This window comes from Rhincodon typus, chromosome 40 (assembly GCF_021869965.1).
Source record: "Rhincodon typus isolate 14 chromosome 40, sRhiTyp1.1, whole genome shotgun sequence".
In the NCBI taxonomy this organism is placed as follows: domain Eukaryota; kingdom Metazoa; phylum Chordata; class Chondrichthyes; order Orectolobiformes; family Rhincodontidae; genus Rhincodon; species Rhincodon typus.
In genome coordinates this window covers 14,356,086-14,374,529 of record NC_063371.1, presented here as the reverse complement: position 1 = coordinate 14,374,529, position 18,444 = coordinate 14,356,086, and the positions used below count along the sequence as shown (strand labels likewise).

At 41.0% G+C, this 18,444-nt stretch overlaps 1 protein-coding gene across 3 annotated transcripts in view; it reads left to right on the top strand.

Annotated features, from left to right (window-relative positions):
• Nucleotides 1-18,444, top strand: part of LOC109923544 (GDNF family receptor alpha-2-like) — a 274,157-nt gene that overhangs the window by 26,420 nt on the left and 229,293 nt on the right. For all 3 annotated transcript variants that reach the window (XM_048618662.1, XM_048618664.1, XM_048618661.1), the window contains exon 3: nucleotides 16,298-16,381. In XM_048618662.1, coding sequence (XP_048474619.1) covers nucleotides 16,298-16,381 — 84 coding nt within the window. The remainder of the gene's footprint in view (nucleotides 1-16,297; nucleotides 16,382-18,444) is intronic.

The window sequence follows — 18,444 nt, the reverse complement described above, 5'->3', positions numbered from 1 at the left end:
TAGGCCTGAAACGTCGGCCTTCCTGCTCCTCTGATGCTGCTTGGCCTGCTGTGTTCATCCAGCTCTACACTTTGTTATCTCCTTCAGTAATATGCTGGTTTGGGATGTCCAAAGACATTGAAGATCTCATCACAAATTACAAGACTTGTGCCATCCACATGCCACAGTAATGAGAACTGTTGATGCACCAACATATTGCCTCCAAACAATGCAAAGGTGCGGGCACAGATCTATTTGTTTTTTTCCATGGAAGGTCTTAACTCATTGACATTGTTTATTTCTCCTAATGGATAGAAGTTACCGATATGCACACCACAACTTTTTATGCCATCAACTGTGTCTTAGGTGAGATATTTGCAATATTTGCCACCCTTGATATGGTGTTTTGGACTACAGGTCACAGTTTGCTGAGTGAGTGCTTCATGCAATTTGTGGTCAGTTCTGGATTTGAAAATGTCACAGCTCACAAACAAATGGGGAAGCTGAGTATGGGTCAGGACAGTTAAATTGCTCTTGAAGAAGAATACTTATTCGCACTGTTAAATTATACCTTCACTCAACTCCAAACAAAATTGCTGATGGGCAACAAGCTGAAAACTCAGCTTCCTTTTTACTGATACAATACAGAAGCTGATACTACATTTATGCCTACAGTACTATCAAGATGTGTATAATAAGGAGCTGTCCCATCGTGGGATGCGGAAATTTTGAAGCTTGTAAATCCGCAGCTACACTGGCACTATGCCCCACCTCTTCCTCCATTACGTCAATGACTGTATCGGCGCCACCTCATGCTCCCACAAGGAGCTTGAACAGTTCATCTACTTTTCTAATACCTTCCACCCCAACCTTAAGTTCACTTGGACCATCTCTGATACCTCTCTCTTCTTCCTGGACCTCTCTGTCTCCATCTCCGGTAACCACCTGGAAACTGATATCTATTTCAAGCCCACTGACTCCCACAGCTACCTAGACTACACCTCCTCTCACCCACCTTCCTGCAAGGATGCGATCCCTTATTCTCAATTCCTCTGCCTCTGCCACATCTGCTCCCAAGATGAGGTGTTCCACTCCCGGGCATCCCAGATGTTCTCATTTTTCAAGGACCGCGATATCTCCCCTACAGTGTTCGAAAACGCCCTCAACTGCATCTCTTGTGTTTCCCGCACCTCAGCCCTCACACCTGCTCCCTGTAATCCACCTGCAATCTGACCCCACTACGAAGGATATATTTCCCTCCCGACCCTTATCTGCCTTCCGGAGGGACTGCTTTCTCCGCGACTCCCTCGTCCGCTCCACACTCCCCACTAGCCCCACCTCCCCTGGCACCTTTCCCTGCAACTGCAGGAGGTGCTACGCCTGCCCCTACACCTCCGTCCCAGGCCCCAAGAAAACCTTCCACATTAAACGATGTTCACCTGCACATCCGCTAATGTGGTCGATTGTGTCCACTGTTCCCGATGTGGCCTCCTCTACATTGGGGAGACCAAGTGGAGGCTCGGAGACCGCTTTGTGGAGCGTCTACGCTCTGTTCGCGATAAACGACAACATCTCCCAGTTGCGAACCACTTCAATTCTCCCTCCCACTCCCTGGACCATGTGTCCATCCTGGGCCTCCTCCAGTGTCACAACGAAACCAGCACCTCATATTCCTTCTTGGAACCCGACAACCCAATGGTCTCAATGTGGATTTTACGAGCTTCAAAATCTCCCCACCCCCAACCTTATCCCAAGACCAGCCCCCGCTCTCGTCCCTGCCTCCTTGAGCTGTCCGTCTTCTCTCCCACCTGTCCGCTCCTCCCACCTCACTGACCAACCCCCACCCCCACTTCCTACCTACACTCACCTCTACTAGCTTCATCCCCGCCTCCTTGACCTGTCCGTCTTCTCTCCACCTATCTGCTCCACTATCCACCTTCTCTCATCGCTTCCCCCTTCCTCTATTTATTTCAGAGCCCACTTCCCCTCCCCCATTTCTGAAGAAGGGTCCAGACCTGAAACGTCAGCTTTCCTGCCCCGCTGATGCTGCCTGGCCTGCTGTGTTCATCCAGCTCCACACCTTGTTACCTCAAACGCCAGCATCGGCAGTTCCTACTATCCCAGATGTAGATCAGGGATCTGAACAGAAAAGATATAGTCATCCAAGGAGTTGCAGCAACCTTTCACATCTGAAATGTTTTGAGTATGCAGAAGTTCTCAATGGACTTGAAATGTTAACTTTGCTTTATCTCCACAGATGCTGCCAGATCCATTAAGTTTCTCCAGCAATTTCTGTTTTTGTCAATCTCTAGTCTTTTCTCTCCATGCTCCTGTCACCCAACTGGTTACTGTCCCTTTTATTCTATAAGCTGTAAACTTGCTCATAAGTCTGTTGTGCAGCACTTTTTAAAATGCCTAATGGAAGTTGATGTACATCGCATTAACAGTAATAGCCTCATGAATAATTTCTGTTAAATCATCAAAAAACTTCAGCTTATCAGCCAACATGACCACCCCTCACAAATCCACACCAGTTTTCTTTAACAGCAATCACTTCATTTTAAAATTTGCATCCACTCTTTCAAAGCTCTTCTTACCTCCTTATCTATTTAATCTCTTCCAGTCTGACAACCTTCTGCAATCTCTGTGTCCAAGTGACAATCAATTTTGTCCCAAATTGTTGTTTCTGAAGGTTCAACATGTTCGCTCACACTGGAGATTGATGGCCCTGAGGAAAAGAAATTGGTGGACTCTTTGTATCTTTGTGGCAATGTAATTGTAAGAAAGATTACAGGTAGAATGGCTAAGAATGATCAGGAAGTAACCTGCATTTCCCACATTCAAAGAACAAGTGCGGAAACTGAGGAGACTTTATAGCTTAGTTAGGAGCCACCCTGGGTTTGAATCAGAAGGTTCGGGCTCAGGTCCATTCCAGAGCTGATTGCCCACAGAAGTATTGTTAAAGACATGGCTAATAAGTTGCTAATCAGTTTCAACTCCTCACAACTAATTCTCCAAAGAAGAAAAGAGGGACCGAGAGGAGAGCAGGGAGCTTTGGCATTGAATTCGAGAGCTTAGGGTTCAGGCAGCTGAGGACATGGCCTCCAGTGAGACAGTGGACAAAATGAGGGATTCTCAGGAGGCCAGAACTGGAGGAACGCAGAGATATCAGATGGTTTGAATTTGATCTTGATCTTACTGTCACATGTACTCAAGTACAAAAGTATAGGCATAGAGTGAAAAGGGTCTCATTTTGCCAAATAAGGTGCCATCTTAGGTACAAGTATCTACGTACGTAATCTTAAGAACAAGGTAGAAAGAAAGAACCATGTTACAAGTTACACTTTATAGCAATTACAGGATGTAATTATAGTATAGGTTAGACATATGAGGAGGTGAAAGTCCATGAAGGAATGTGAAAGTGTGGATGTGAATTTTAAAATGGAGTGATTGCTGTTTGGTCAACAAACATAGCAGGTGATGGGTGAACAGGTCTCCTTATTAAGCAAGAAATTCCGGGAATTAAATTTCAAAATGACACCTCAACTGAAGAGAATACAATCAAGAATCTTTACAGGAAAATGGGTGACTATCCAGGTAATTTCTGGCAGAACAACATCAACAACCAGCTTGAGGAATGGAGGAAAGCAAAAATTTCTCATCTCATTACAGCTAGGTTCCAGGAAGATTAGCTCAATTGTTGTGATCTCCATTTGCTCTTTTTAAGAGGATGTCATATCTCAAAATTAGCGACTTCTCCTTTGGATTATTCACAGAGACTCACAGAAGTTTGCAGCACAAAAAGAAATTATTCAGCCCAGCGTGTCCATATCAGCCAACAAAGATATGATAAATTCATCTCATTTTCTAGCTTTTGGCCTACATCCCTGGAGGCTATGGCAATGAAAATGATTATCTGCGTTCTGCTTAAATGTTATGAGAGTTTCAGACTCAACCTCCCTTTGAGGCAGTGAGTTCCAGATTCCCATCACCCTCTGAGTGAAAACAAATTCTCCTGAGCTCTTCTCTGAGCCTTCTAGCTCTTTCCTGAAATCTATACTCCCTTGTTATTGACTCCATCTCTACCATCCACCTTACCTTTGTGCCTCATAATCTCATACATCTCTGTCAGGTTCCCTCTCAATCTTCACTGCTCCAGGGAAAACAACCAGAGTTTATCCAATATTTCCTCATATTTCAGAACCTCCAGCCTCCAAAGTCCTAGTAAATTCCCTTTCACCCTTCCTATAATGTGGTGACCAGAACTGCATGCAGTGCTCCAGCTGTGGCATAATTTAACCCAGTATAAGTATGATTACACAGTCCATCATAACCTCCTCGCTGTTGTATTCTCAGTCTCCGCTAATAAAGGCATGTATCTCATGTGCCTTCTTAATCATTTTATCTACCTATCCTGTTACCTTCAGGATCTGTGGATCAGGATTCCTCTGATCTTCAGTACTTTCTAGAAGCCAACCATTCATATTGTTAGCTTTCCCCAAGTGCATAACCTCATACTTTTCTGGCTTGAATTCCATGTTCCATTGCTATGCCCAGCTGACCAGTCCTTTGATCTCCTCCTGCAGTTTATGGCTATCCTCACTATTTACAACCCTGGTTATTTTCCTGTCACCTTCTTGATCATACCCCTTACTGTTTAAGTCCAAGTCAGTAATGTACACCGTAAACAGCAAGGGGCTTCATGCAGAGCCCTACAGAACCCTCTGGAAATGAACTTCCTACCTCTTGGACAATTTTGGATCCATTGTGTCACTTCACTTTGGATCTCATTGACATCTTACTTTCTAGACCAACCGGCCATGTGGGACCTGATCAAAAACCTTACTGAAGTTCATGTTGACCACATCAAATTCATGACCTTCACCAACGCTCCTGGCTACTTCTCAAAATATTTGATCAATTTGTCAAACATGACCTTCTTTTAACAGGTTAATTCTGACTATCCCTGATTAATCTACACATTTCCAAGTACAGATATATTCTGTCCGTCAAAATTCTCGCTTATAATTTCCCCACTCCGAGGTTAGACTGACTGGCCTGTAATTTCCTGGTCTATTCCTTCCTCCCTTTTTTTTATTATTCATGGGGTCATGTTATGTATGTCAGTTTGGGCACATACCTCCAAAAATACATGATCAGTGAGTTGAACAGAACAAAAGCAAGGAAATGGTACAGTCAGCAACTTACGCCATGAATTCTGTCACTCCATTCATTCCTGGGATTTTCACACTATTAACCTCATTGAAAACAGTTACAAGGCAATTATAATCATTCTGTCCCGACGAAAATCGTTGGTAATTCTGATTTTCCTGCACTTAAACTAGTTTGCACCCTGCTGCTGCTCAAAACTTAAAATGATGGCACAAGTGGCAGTGCCTAGACCTTTAAAAATGTTTTCCAGTCGGCCTATGCTCATTCACTTAGCTCCAAATAATTTAGCAATTGTCTAAATTTATTTCAAAGTGTTCATTGATGCACCATTGTGAAATAAAATCTTCATCAACAGATTGTTTAAATAATCAGTCAATGCAGTTCATCGAGCACGACCATGCAGTTTATTTTTTCACACAAGTCTTTCGATTTCAAGCACAGTAATCATGGACGTTTTACCATCATTACTGAATGTTTTTTCAAAAAAATGGCAAAACTATATCAGCCCATTGCAATCCAAAATGACTAAATGAAATGATGTACTTAATGGCTCAGCAAAATCACCCTTTCCATGCCTGACTACATGCCTCAGCTCCACAAAATCTCAGTCATTTTTACTTTCCTCCAATTCTGGCTTCTTGCACAATTTCAACTGCAATACCATTGGCAGCCAAGCCTTTGTCATCTGTCTTGATATTTTCTATAAATGTGGCTCGATGTCAAAAGTTGCGAGATAATGCATCAGTGAAGTGCCTTAGAACATTCTATGTTGTTAAGTGTGCTTCATTGAGCCTGTTAAAAGCCTTTTTTCCCCCTTTTATCGAGTACTGAATATTCCCTGACAATCTAGGATTCTCTGGGCTTGTTGCTCCGACATTTCACCCCAAAGGGAACATGTTGGGCCTGTACTCTCACCAATTCCACTTTGAATGCCCCCCACCAACAATTTTTCTGCTGTAGATTTACCCACAGGAAGCTGTTCACAGTTACTTTGGTCAGATCCCGCCTTATTTCAATAAAATCTGCCTTCCCCCAATCCAAAATATAGACCATCTTTTTTCTATCCAAAACAAATTTAAAAAGTACAGTGTTGTGGTCATTATTACTAAAATGCTCCCCTACTACCACCTCCAATACTGGCTTCAATCCCCACAGTTAGGTCCACCACTGCACTGTCCCTTGTTGGACTTTCTACATGTTGACATATAAAGATCTTCTGAATACATTTCTCAAGAAATCCGTCCCCTTTAAACCTTTTACGCTATTTTTATCCCAATTAATGATGGGGAAGATGAAATCCCCTAACATCGTGGGCCGAAGGACCTGCACTGTGCTGTACTGTTCTAATATAATTACCCTATGGTTGTTTTTACAACCTCTATGAATTGTCTGCAAAGCTGCTTCTCTACTGCCTGCTTGGGGGCCTACAATACACTTCCAACATTGTGGCTGCCCCCTTTTTATTCCTAAACTCTACTCTCAAAGCCTTCCAAGATACTGTCCCCTTTCAGGTAGTAACTGACTCGATACTGCTTTCTCTTTTACATTCTCCCCTGTCCTGCCTGAAGATCCTATATCCTGGAATGTTGAGTTGCCAGTCCTGCCCCACCCTCAATCTCATATCTGTGTGGGCAACAACATCGCAATTCCATGTGTCACTCCATAACACCCTTAACTCATCTGTCTTACTTATAATGTACCATTAAAGAAGAGGCCATCAGCTTCGGCTTGCTCCCTTGAAACTCAACTGAACTGCCTTGTCCTTGGTTCCTTCACTAAAGTACACCGTATCTCGATTGGACAAACACTCCATGTCCTCTTCTCCTGCCAAACTATTTTAATTCCCTCGCAGCAGAATTAGAAAATCCACCTGCAAGGATGATGGTCACCTTCTGGTTCAGGTGTAGACTGTTCCATTTGTACAAGTCCCACCTTTCCCAGCAACAGTTCCAGTGATCCAGTAATCTAAAACCCTCCATCCTGCATCAACTTTTGAGCTATGCATCCATCTGCCCTGTTCTCCTATTTCTGTACTCCCTAGCACGTGGTACCAGGTATAATCCAGAGAATACAATGTTTAATGTCCTGCTCTTTATTTTACTGCCTCAATTCCTAAATTCTTTGATGCAAGGCTTCATCCCTCGTTCTGCCTATATAGTTGGTCCCAATGTATAGCATGACCTCTGTCTTGTCACCTGCTCCCTTCAGGATGCCCTGTACCCTCTCAATGACATTCCTGAAACTGCGTAAGGGAGGCAACACACCATCCTGGAGTCATAGCTGTGGCCACAGAAAAGCCTGATGAACTCCCAATCACTATTGCTCCTGCTTCCTTCTTCCTTCTGACCTATACACTCAGGCTGCTTGAGGTGTCAGAAGCTTGCCTCTGTCTGCACTTCCTTGAGGAACCAACGCTCTCACCAGCTTCCAAAATGGAGAACCGATTTGTGAGAGGGACTCCAGAGAACTCCTGCACTACCCACGTGATTCTCTTTGACTGTTGATAGTCATCCATTCCCTTCTTTCATCCAGTCCTGAGCTATGGTGTGACCACCTCTCTAAACATGCTATCCATATAACTCTCAGCCTTGCAAATCTGTCACAGTGTCTTGAGCCACGACTCAAGTTCAAGTTTCTGCAGGTGGGAGCACTTCCTGCACACATGGTCATCATTTCAGGTCCATTACTTCTCACATATGACAGTCACACATTCCACTTGGCTGATCCCACCTGCCATGTCTTCGACTTACTTGCTAACTTTTCTAATTGCTTAATTTAAAAGAAATTCCCTTTACCTTAAATTAATCTCTTCTTTTATTCTTTGACTTTTACTTATTCCTGGTGCTTCCCCTTTAATCCTGTAATAATCTCCGAGCTCTTGGGCCTTGATCTGCTCCTGCCCCGACTGATCTGTGAAAGTAGTTAAGAAATAAGACAGAAGAAAAACCTCCCACTCCAACTTCACCTCACTCCCGTATTTATGCAACTGCCACACACCGCAGGTTCCACTCTGTGAGGCAGGAAAGTTGACCAAATCATTAATGCACTCCTCGTCCTCCTTTTCCAAGAATGTCATCAGATCTTTTACATCACCCTCATCAGGCAGGCTCTGTGGCTTCATGTCCAGTTCAAATTATACTTTGATGCTCCTATCACAATGTACGAGGGAGTCAGTTACAGAAGAACACAAGAAATAAGAACAGGGGCAGGCAATTTGACCTCTTGAACTAGGCTGCCATTCAATGTGAGCTTGGCTGATCCAACTCAACTCCACTCTCCTGTACATTCTGCATAGAAAGAAAAATCTATCAATTCCAGTTTTAAATATGCTCAACAATTCAGCATCTACAACACTCTTTGGGAAGCGACTTCTGAAGATTTGCAAGCCTTTAAGGAAAGAAATTCCTTCTTATCACAGACCTGACCGGCCGACACCTTACCCTAAGACTATACAGCTTAGCTTGCAACTCTTTGACCAGTGGAAACAGCTGCTCAGCATCTAACCTGTCATGCCTGTTAACAGTTTTGGATTGCCCTCTGAGATTAGGTCTCATTTTTCTAAATGCTACAGACCATAGACATAGTCATGTTTTCTTCATAGGACACCCTTTACATCCATGAAGTCAACTTGTTGCAACCCCTCATATATCTATACTTTTTTCAAGGACCCAAAATTGTACATAGTACTCCAGGTTTGATCTCAGTAAAGGCCTATATAATTGCAGTAAGATTCCCTCACCATTGGGTTTCAACTGGTCCATCTTTGCAGGAAAGGGTAACATATCATTTGTCTTCCCAATTGCTTGCTGTATCTTCATGCTAACTTTACGCATTCAGATTAAAGAATGTGGTTAAACCCTTCTGATTCTTGGGTGAATGTGTTCACAGAGCAAAGCAATTATGCAATGAGGCACCAAGAAACGATTAAGTGCTTCATTGGAGAGGTCGAGTAAGAACACGCCTGAGAAAGAATGAACATGACAGGTTATTACCACCCATCCCCCTCTGCAATTGTGCAGAGTAGCAGTGCTGAAGGTTGTTCAGTTGAGTACGCCAGGGACAAAACCAATTGTGGAAAAAAGCAGTTAGTGCCTTCATCCTTCGTAATTTAAATTAGTATTAGCAATGATTGCTGGATTTAATTTTTAGTAAAAACATAAAATTATATTTTTAACATTTCTCTATTTTCATTTTTCCCAGTGCAGTTTCACTAATCTTCTAGCTGGGAAGCTATTCAATTATTAACGTTCGGCTAATAAGTTTCCAATTTTCAGCCACCAGCTACATGCTGAATGAGAATGAAACAAGTTCAAGTGAAGGAGGCGTTTGGACGATTATATTTTGTCTGTGCAGAATACCAATTTCGTTGTACAATAATCAGTCAGGAGTGTTGGTTAATGTCTCCTCAGAAGGATGGCAACCCGGAGAGTGCAGCACTAGGCTCAAAAATTTAACTATTTTCTCTCCACAGATGCTGCCAGACATGGTGTGTTTCTCCAGCAGTTTTGTTTCAGATCTCCAGCATCCACAGTTCTATGTTGATGCAAGATTAACAGCCCTTAATGAAAATCTCCTTGGATCCCAAACAGAGAAAGTTATTAATTGTATGTGAGTTGGGTTTAATTGCATAAAAGTAGTAGGCATTCACTTGAATCCCATCCACACAAACACTCTTGTGGTGCAGTGGTAATGTCCCTACTTCTGAACCAAGAGGCCTAGGTTCAAATCCCACCTAATCCAGAAGTGTGCTACAATATCCCTGAACAATTTGATTAAAAAATAACACTATATACAAACACAGTCAAAAATTCTGATTGTTGGGGCTGGGAGATGTTGATTTGAAATGAGTAACTCACTAACTAAATGGAGAAGTGTGTCACAATTGACTCCAGGTCTGTTGTTCACAAACTGGGTGAATAAGAGTCAAAATCAGTTGGATAGGGATGTGAGGGATTGTTTTCCAAAGCTGGGTAATGAACTTGGAGTGTTGCCCACCCAGACAGGATATTGGAGACATCAGCAACATGGTCTCGGTTGCCTGAACATCGAGTGCAATATGGGTGATTTTTTTTTTGCCTGAAGATGTGAAATCAGATCATTACAGCGATCTTGTTACCTTACTTGAGATTCAGACTAGATTTAAACTGGGCTAACATGTTTCCCTTAATGACACCAGAGGATTATTGCAAATCTGGAGATTTTTGCTCCAATTTTTACAACATCTCCTTTTTAAATCTGAAAGCTTGAATTTTACATGTGGAAGACATTAACATTTAAAATGGGTGATGCCATCAGGGATGTGTTAATTCAATCATGTATTATTAATCCATTTAATTCCAGTGTTATCATCAATCAAAAGTAACGTTTTATCCATGGAACGATGATTTCATGATGCACTTCGGTAGAGAGTTTTGTAATTTCGTCAGAATGTTTTCATGCGCCCATGTTGCCTCTTTAGGTCATCAGATCACGTTTTTTTCATAAAAGGTTGGTATTGGTTTTGTTTTATGTATTGATGTACATCAGAGCCCTTCTTATTTAATTCATTCTTAACATGTGAGTTGGCAAAGTGAATATTTATTGTTCATCATGAGGTGCCCCAATAAGGTGGTGATACAAATGAGAGGCTTGATGATGCCATGTCGGAAGCCACTTAATAAATGTAGTACTGGAGTCAAAAATCATATAGAAAGATCCCTGCTTCGTATCTGCTCGATGTTAAAAGCAAGGGGCTAGGAGACAAAGTTTATGGAATCAGGGTATACCATGGCAGTGAGAGTGGCAAGTAGATATTGGGTAGGGATAGAGGAAATGAAAGTCAGCGATTGAGGATGACAGAGATCGGGATGTATTTGTTTTCACTTTCAAAGATCCAGAACAGGCAAGTTGCAGCCAGGTGCCTGAAATTTTGTGATGTGATTTGAGAGAACAAAGGTATGGGATGGACCATGGACAAGAGATGGAAATATGTGACAGAGAAGAGAGGTGCAGTGGAGATAGGGAGACTGGGATGGGAGTTGAGATAGGGGGTTGGGGACACAAATTCAGATTTAGGGGCCATTGTTGAAATGCATAAGTAAAGGGTTTTGCATGGTGAGCTCATGTTGGAAATTGGGGCCAAGTCAGCACATATGGTTTGAGATAAAATATATAGGGAGTAGGGTGGAGCAGGTGTTATCAATTTTGCATTGAGGGGCTTGAGATAGTTGGTATGTAATATTGACAGGAGAGAGGATTTTCGGATATCAACCGGCAATGCAAGTCACAGGTATAGGATACAGTGCAGGAATGATGGAAGTTGGTCAATAGCAATCAGTGTAAGTAAAAGGTAGGGAAGTGGGGAAACAAACTATGAGGTCAGGAATAAAAGCAAAGTAGTATAGATGTTGGAGATCTTAAATAAAAACAGAGTGCTGCAGAAACTGAGCAGGTCTGGCAGGATTGGTGGACAGAGATATAGTTAATATTTTGACTTTAATATGATTTGAAACATCAACTCTATCTCTCTTCACAGATGTTGCCATATCTGCTGAATTTCTCCAGCACTTTTTGTCTTCTTGAGAGTAGGAGTTTATGGATGTGGAGTAGCAGGTAGAGAGCTGGCATGTGTACCAAAACAATGATTTTAAATTTTCTTTGACCGATTTAAGAAATAACAGGCTGACAGGGTAAGGGTTCCTTTCCTAAATAGTTATTAGTAAGTTGCATTTTATCCAAACAGATTTATAGTCTCTTGTCCTATGATCAGCTTTGATGCTGACACTTCTAACAGCTAAACTGAAATTCTCAGCTGCGGTGCAGTTTGAACTCATGTTTTAGTGCATTTCTACTTTGGTAATGTCGTCATGACACGACGGTACCACTCCACCAAGTTGCTCTCCAAACTGATTTCACAAATACATTAGGTTTACGATGATAATTTCTATGTAATACTTCTGTCCAATTTTTCCTCTTGGGCAATCCCTTGGAATCAAGGATGACTTCCTTCCAGTGTTGTGGAACCTGAGGTGATTCAATAGTCCACTGCTGGATCTGTATACCCTGCCACAGTTAGCACAAATGGTGTTACTGAAACTAGTGGGTGGGGTGCTCAGGTTTTCGCACACTTGTTCCATTGCTTGTGCTTGTTCAAAATGTGGTCTTATTGGAGACACTTGAAATTGTTGGCTCCTTCGCAGATATTTCTCAAAATTAGGCAGTCTCCACAGTCAGATTTATGTATCTCTGAGGATATTTCAATTTATCAACAGGATTTGAAGATGTCCTTGAAGTGTTTATTCTGCCCCCCCGGTAAGCCCTTGTTGTTATGTAACTTGGAGCAGAGAGCTGGTTTTGGAAGGCTTTGGAATTATTTGGGCCTGGGGAAGTTGGACCTCCCCAATGCATCTGACAGATCATAACCAGTCTGTCAATGTTAGCTTGATATTGGATCACTTATTCCACCAGTAGACTTGCAGCATTCTGTGAAGACATTGCTGGTAATGTTTACCCTAAGGTCCATTCTCTTATAAGCCTCTCTGACTATAGTATGGATGATAGTATGGACTGTGACCTCTGAATGTCTGCTAACACAAGTGTCATCTGCACACGACAAACTTGGGATGGTCTTGGGTTGTGAACTGAAGGCAACACAGGTTTAATTTTCACGCTCGTTTGTAGATTAGCTCCATACCATATTAAGAATAAGACAAGAGTATTGTGATGTTAAGTGTGTGACTTACATATATTTTAAGATCATCTATTTTTGAGTTTGGACATTTGAATATTGAACTCGTGGGATATAGGTTTTATGTCTGAAGTGATTTCATGATTAATTTCTAAGTATTTCTACAACAGATAAATCCTTAACTTTCTCTCAGCCGCACTCTTTGAAAAATGTGCATTATCTCAGTGAGTGACTTCTACATAGTATTCAATGAGCCATCTCTATTCAGGGTGCCTTGGTATAGAATTCCGAGTAAAATATTTGGTGTATGGAATGAGCTGCCAAAGGAAGTGAAGCAGGGCTGGTACAATTCCAACATTGAAAAGGCATTGGATGGGTACATGAATAGGAAAACTTTAGAGGGCTATGGGCTAAATTCTGGCAAATGGGACTAGATTAATTTAGGATATCAGGTTGGCGTGGACGAGTTGGACCAAGGGGTCTGTTTCCATGCTGTACAACTCTATGACTCTGCGACAACCGTGCAATATTGCGTATTTTTGTTTTAGTGAGAGACTATCTTGTTAAATCCAGAATCAAAATAAACCAATATGATCTATTAAGCTAGATTTCACTCTGGGATTTGACATATCCAGCAAGACTGTCAGCATAACAATATTGTGGCAAGAAAGATGGAGAAGAGTATTGATGTGATGATGCATCTTTGCTAGACTTTGCACATATATTGGAGCTGTGGTGGGGTCCATTGGTCATGATCACATTTTTCATGCCACTGTGCAGCAGGTGGAAGATGGTGATGAATTTCTTAAGGCAAGCAAATTTAAGAAAGACTGTCCATATTTCACCCATGGTTCACTGATTTTGAAGCTCTTGCAAGTCACATCAGTTCAATGCCAAGATGCAAGAATGTGCCAAGAGTGACTGCATCTCTTTACACAATGTTGAAATGTCAAGTGATAAGCCAGTTATAAAAGCAGCCTTGTAAGTGTGCTTGTGACAGATGCAGACCAGGAGATGTTTTGGATCTCTGCCTGTAAATTTCAGTAACAAATTCTTACCATGATTTTATGATGGTCATTGGCTTTGGGGAAAATGTAAAGGTACTGGCCCCTTTAAAAATTAAGTTTCTCTGAGAGGCACTTTCTGGTAAATCTTGTTTCTTGCAAACCAGCATGTGACTACACTGTCGAGGAAAGAAACAAGAAAAAAAGGATAGTTTTGTGGTGAGTAGGCCCCTTGAAGTGTTGCTGTGTTCAGGCAATTTGGGTTTTAATTGAGAACAACCCGGCAGCAAAACAGACAATGCCTCTTTTTTGCAGAGTCCATTTGAATTTCCAAGTGTTGGCGACAAGAGGTTTAAAACTCTTGTTAACTGGAGGACTGTGAACACAGAGTTGAACTTGAGATAGCCAAATGAGGGGAGAGAGTGTTTCTTGATGCGACAGATTAAAGTTAAACAAGATGGAATCAGGAGAATTCTGATCAGATGTGGCAACATTTTAAAAGTATGAGCAACATGTGTGCTAACAGGGAGCATACAACCTTAAGACAATTGGAGGAGATGACAATCACAGCAGAAGTAATCTCAACCCGCATAGAAATTTTTGAAACAGTCCTCACACCAAGTGGCTCTTCCAATTACTGATCATATCTGATTTGGATTTATTTGGGATCTAAATCAAAAAGATATACTGTAAAAGGAATGTTGATTTAAGAAGTTTGGTGCGAAGCATAAGTATCTGTGTTCATTGTACTTTTGATATTTTGAATGTATCTGACAATTTAAGATAGAGTGTGGTTATTCACATTCAAATTCTTTGATTTTTGTTCAGTAATGTTCACTTGAATCAAACTGTGAATCCTGTGGCTTCAGACTTTTCGTACATGTCTGGGGTTTTGGATTTGAAATAAAAAATGAACACATTATTGGTCTTTACGAAGATCATTAAAATATTTGTCAGCAAATGAGAATGGATATTTTGGTGGAAAAAGTCATGCCACAAAGTTTAATACCCTACCCACTATTTCATACAGCTTGTTGCCTGCCCTCATAGTTTATTCTCCAATTCCTAATCCCCAACCTCTACTCCTTAAAACGTGAGCCAGAACAATATTACCTGTTGAATTGATCAGCACAGCTTCTAGTTTACACGTACGGGATCCTTGCCATCATTAGGAGAAAGCTATTCATTGTAATCATGGAACTCATTGAGCAGAAAACTCAGTTTCACTTTGACACATTTGTCCTCAAAGACAATGGAGAGAAATGTAAAGATGTTGGGCCAATTCACAATATCTTCAGATGCAGTCATGTGCAATGTGTGCATTCAGCAAAATTTTCATGCGATCCAACAGCCATTTCATTTCTCAAATCAATAGCTTGTTAAGCATTAACGTTCTAGGGCATCGCAGGAAACTGAGTTCCAAATGCCTCCAAGAAATTCAATTCTGTTCAAATAGTGCAATGTATTGGCCAATTCTTAACTGACAGATTTTGGTTTGGAAAATCATCTCATCAAATTTTATGTCAATGCAGATTTATGGAAGAAAACATAAGACAAGCATTAATTAGTACCCTATCTGTTACTTTCCATGACCACACCTCACCACTTCCACCAACGGTCCATAGTGGCAGCAGCATGTCCCCTGCACAAAATACACTGCAAGGACTCACAAGGGCATCTTTGACTGACCTTTCATCTGGAAGGACAAGGGCAGCAGATACATGGGAACTCCACCACTTGGAAGTTCCCCTCAAAGCCAAACACCATCCTGACCTGAAGCAATATTGCTGTTCCTTCAATGTTGAGTGTATGTGGACCGCAGCAGCGCATCAAATTCTCAAAGGTAATTAAGCATGGTTGACAAATGCTGGCATGGTCAGTGATGCTCAAATCTTAAGAACAAATCTGAAAAATACAAGCCATAATCTCACTGAATGGTGAAATGGATTCCAGGGGATAAATGGTCTGCTCTTGTCCCCAGGTAAAGCTTCAATCCACACCTGTTATATCTATGACTCTACCTGGAGATTGCTCAAGTTGTGACAGTGTTCTAATTCAGGATGCACTCACCAGTGAGGACATAGTTCTGAGACATCCCTTTCTAAACATACAAACCATTAACACATAAATAGGTTAAACCAGCGAGTTGTCTGGACTTAAAGGGAATATACTAACGTGGCCTTAAGCCTACATAGCTCGTGGAGCCAAATCCAAATACATCTGATTTCAAAGTAGGAGATCAGGACTGGTATGTAGTTATGGTGAAGTACATGAGAAACAAAACATCTCCCAATGTAATTCATGAAATAACTTGTGTGTATTCTGGGTTAGATCTTTAACAGTAAAAAGCTTCAAAGAGCTTTGCACAGTCAATTTACTTTCTCCCCCAAGAGTCGAATTGCAGCAATGGAACAGAACTGAATCCCTTGTATTTGCTGACTGTTCTAATCACTGTGCCAACCCTAATTTTTTGCAGGTAATGACCTATATGAAAACTCTCCCTACGAGCCGATTAGCTCACGCTTGTCCGACATATTCAGACTTGCTGCAATCAGTTCAGGTAAAGAAAGTTACATTTCTTTCATCTTGTTTGAAAATATTTCCTCTTCTGAAAGAGGGGAGTGAGTGTGGGATTTATCTGAGGATAAACACCCAGTGGTAGACTGAAAGCCACGAGAGTTTAAATTCAAATGCACCAAATTCCACCATGAAATCTCTAAGTTACCACTGCAAATCTTGTAATCCTATGTAATCAGAATAGAATTTGATTATTTTGAATGTTATACAACAGTAGTCATGCTTCCAGATGCTGCAGTGGAAAATATATGGGACAGCAATATTTGAATTTACTGAACAATCTTGAGTAACAATTCATCACCAGTCATTTCTTCCATTTAATACATCATTTCAGCAGAAGGCTAAATGCTTCAAACAAGAGGATACATCGTATATTCCAAACACAGCAAAGCCAAGGGCCAGATGCAATCACACCATATCTGGTCTCAATGAAATTCTCCTCAAATTGCTCTCCAATTCTCCCCTAAATTCTCCCAAGTTATCATATTCAGCTAGCTGCCTCTGCTGAGCTTGTATTCCTACAGCTTCTTCCAGGGTTTTGCCAATCTTAGAAATATGACTGAGGGCTACCATTTCCTGGTTATTCTGAGGATTCTGAACAACTGTATAATCTTTATTGTCAAAACAGGGTGGTAAAAGTAAATTCAGCAGTGGCTTTCTGAAGGACATTGAATAAGTAATTTGAAAGGAAAATATTTTCAACGCATTTGGGAAAGAGTATGGCAAAGTGTGGCATATGGATGATTCTTTAATCCTTACCTCAGTTTTCTCTCCATCAGTATTGGGAACCTCAAGATTCAAGTCACATCAGGTTTTATATTTAATACACACAATGACTAATTTGTTGGAACATATTACTGACTTTTGTTTCTAAATTGGAATAGAAACAATCTGGGTGCATTAGGCTTCCCCAAATCTGAGCCTGTGTAGATCATTGTCAATATTAATCATGAATAGTTCTTTCGGCAAGTCAAGCTTTCCTCTTGTGCAAGGTTGTTTCCTTATTCTCATATCAAAGATCTAATCGGAAAGTTATTGGAACATGTGAAAGGCCCATTCGGACGTCTCTCAACAGAGTGCTTTTTATAGGAAGTTTTTAGTGTAGTAAACCATCCCAAGACAATTTCCAGGAGGGTTATCAGACAAAATGAGACACTTCAGCATATAAAGCAAATTTGAAGTTGGTTTTTGGCAGCATTTTAAAGTCGGAAAGTGTTACATGAATGTGGAGAGGTTTAAGGAGGGAATTCCAGAGTGATAATAAAAGCAAACTATTGCAGACTGTGTAGATCTGAAATGTAAACAAGTAGTGCCGGAAAAAATAAATCAGGAGGTCTGAAAACATCTGCGTACAGAGAAACAATCTTAAAGTTTCAGGTTTCTTCTGCAGGAATTCCAGAGTTTAGAAACTGGGTAGCTAATGGCGTGACTGCCATTTGTGGCGTGATGGAAATTGTGCAGAGTGGGAGAGAAAGAGAGACCTTGGTATTAAACCTTTGAAAGGCCATTGAATTTTCATCATTGAGTCAGCCTTTCCAGACCAGAATGTCAAAAGTAAAGCTCCGTGAATTTTCCATTCTGTCAGCAGTTAGTTGTATAGTTGGATCATTTGTCATTGATTTTCATATTCACATCTTACCTCTCGCTAGCTATTGTCTTTTCTACCCAGTCAACTTTAACTGGATGAAACCAGTTGAGAAATTATAATGATTTCATTTAGACCAATAAAAACTACATAGAAAGCTGAATGAAAGTGAACTAAATGATGAAAGGGCCAATTATGACACTGATAATAAAGTAGAGAAATTATTCCATATAATTACATCTTTTATGATTTTCCTGGTCCCTAGATACATGTTTGGAATGTTAATCAAAGAACTGCTACATTTATTGCAAATCTGCATTAAAGGAACACTTCATGGCAGACAGAATTAAATTAATACATAAAGTCACAAAAAAACTCAATTACTGATTCACTCACCTATTTGAAAGAAGTGTAATGGGTGAAATTTCTTTTGTTACTATAATTTGGAAACATGAACCAAA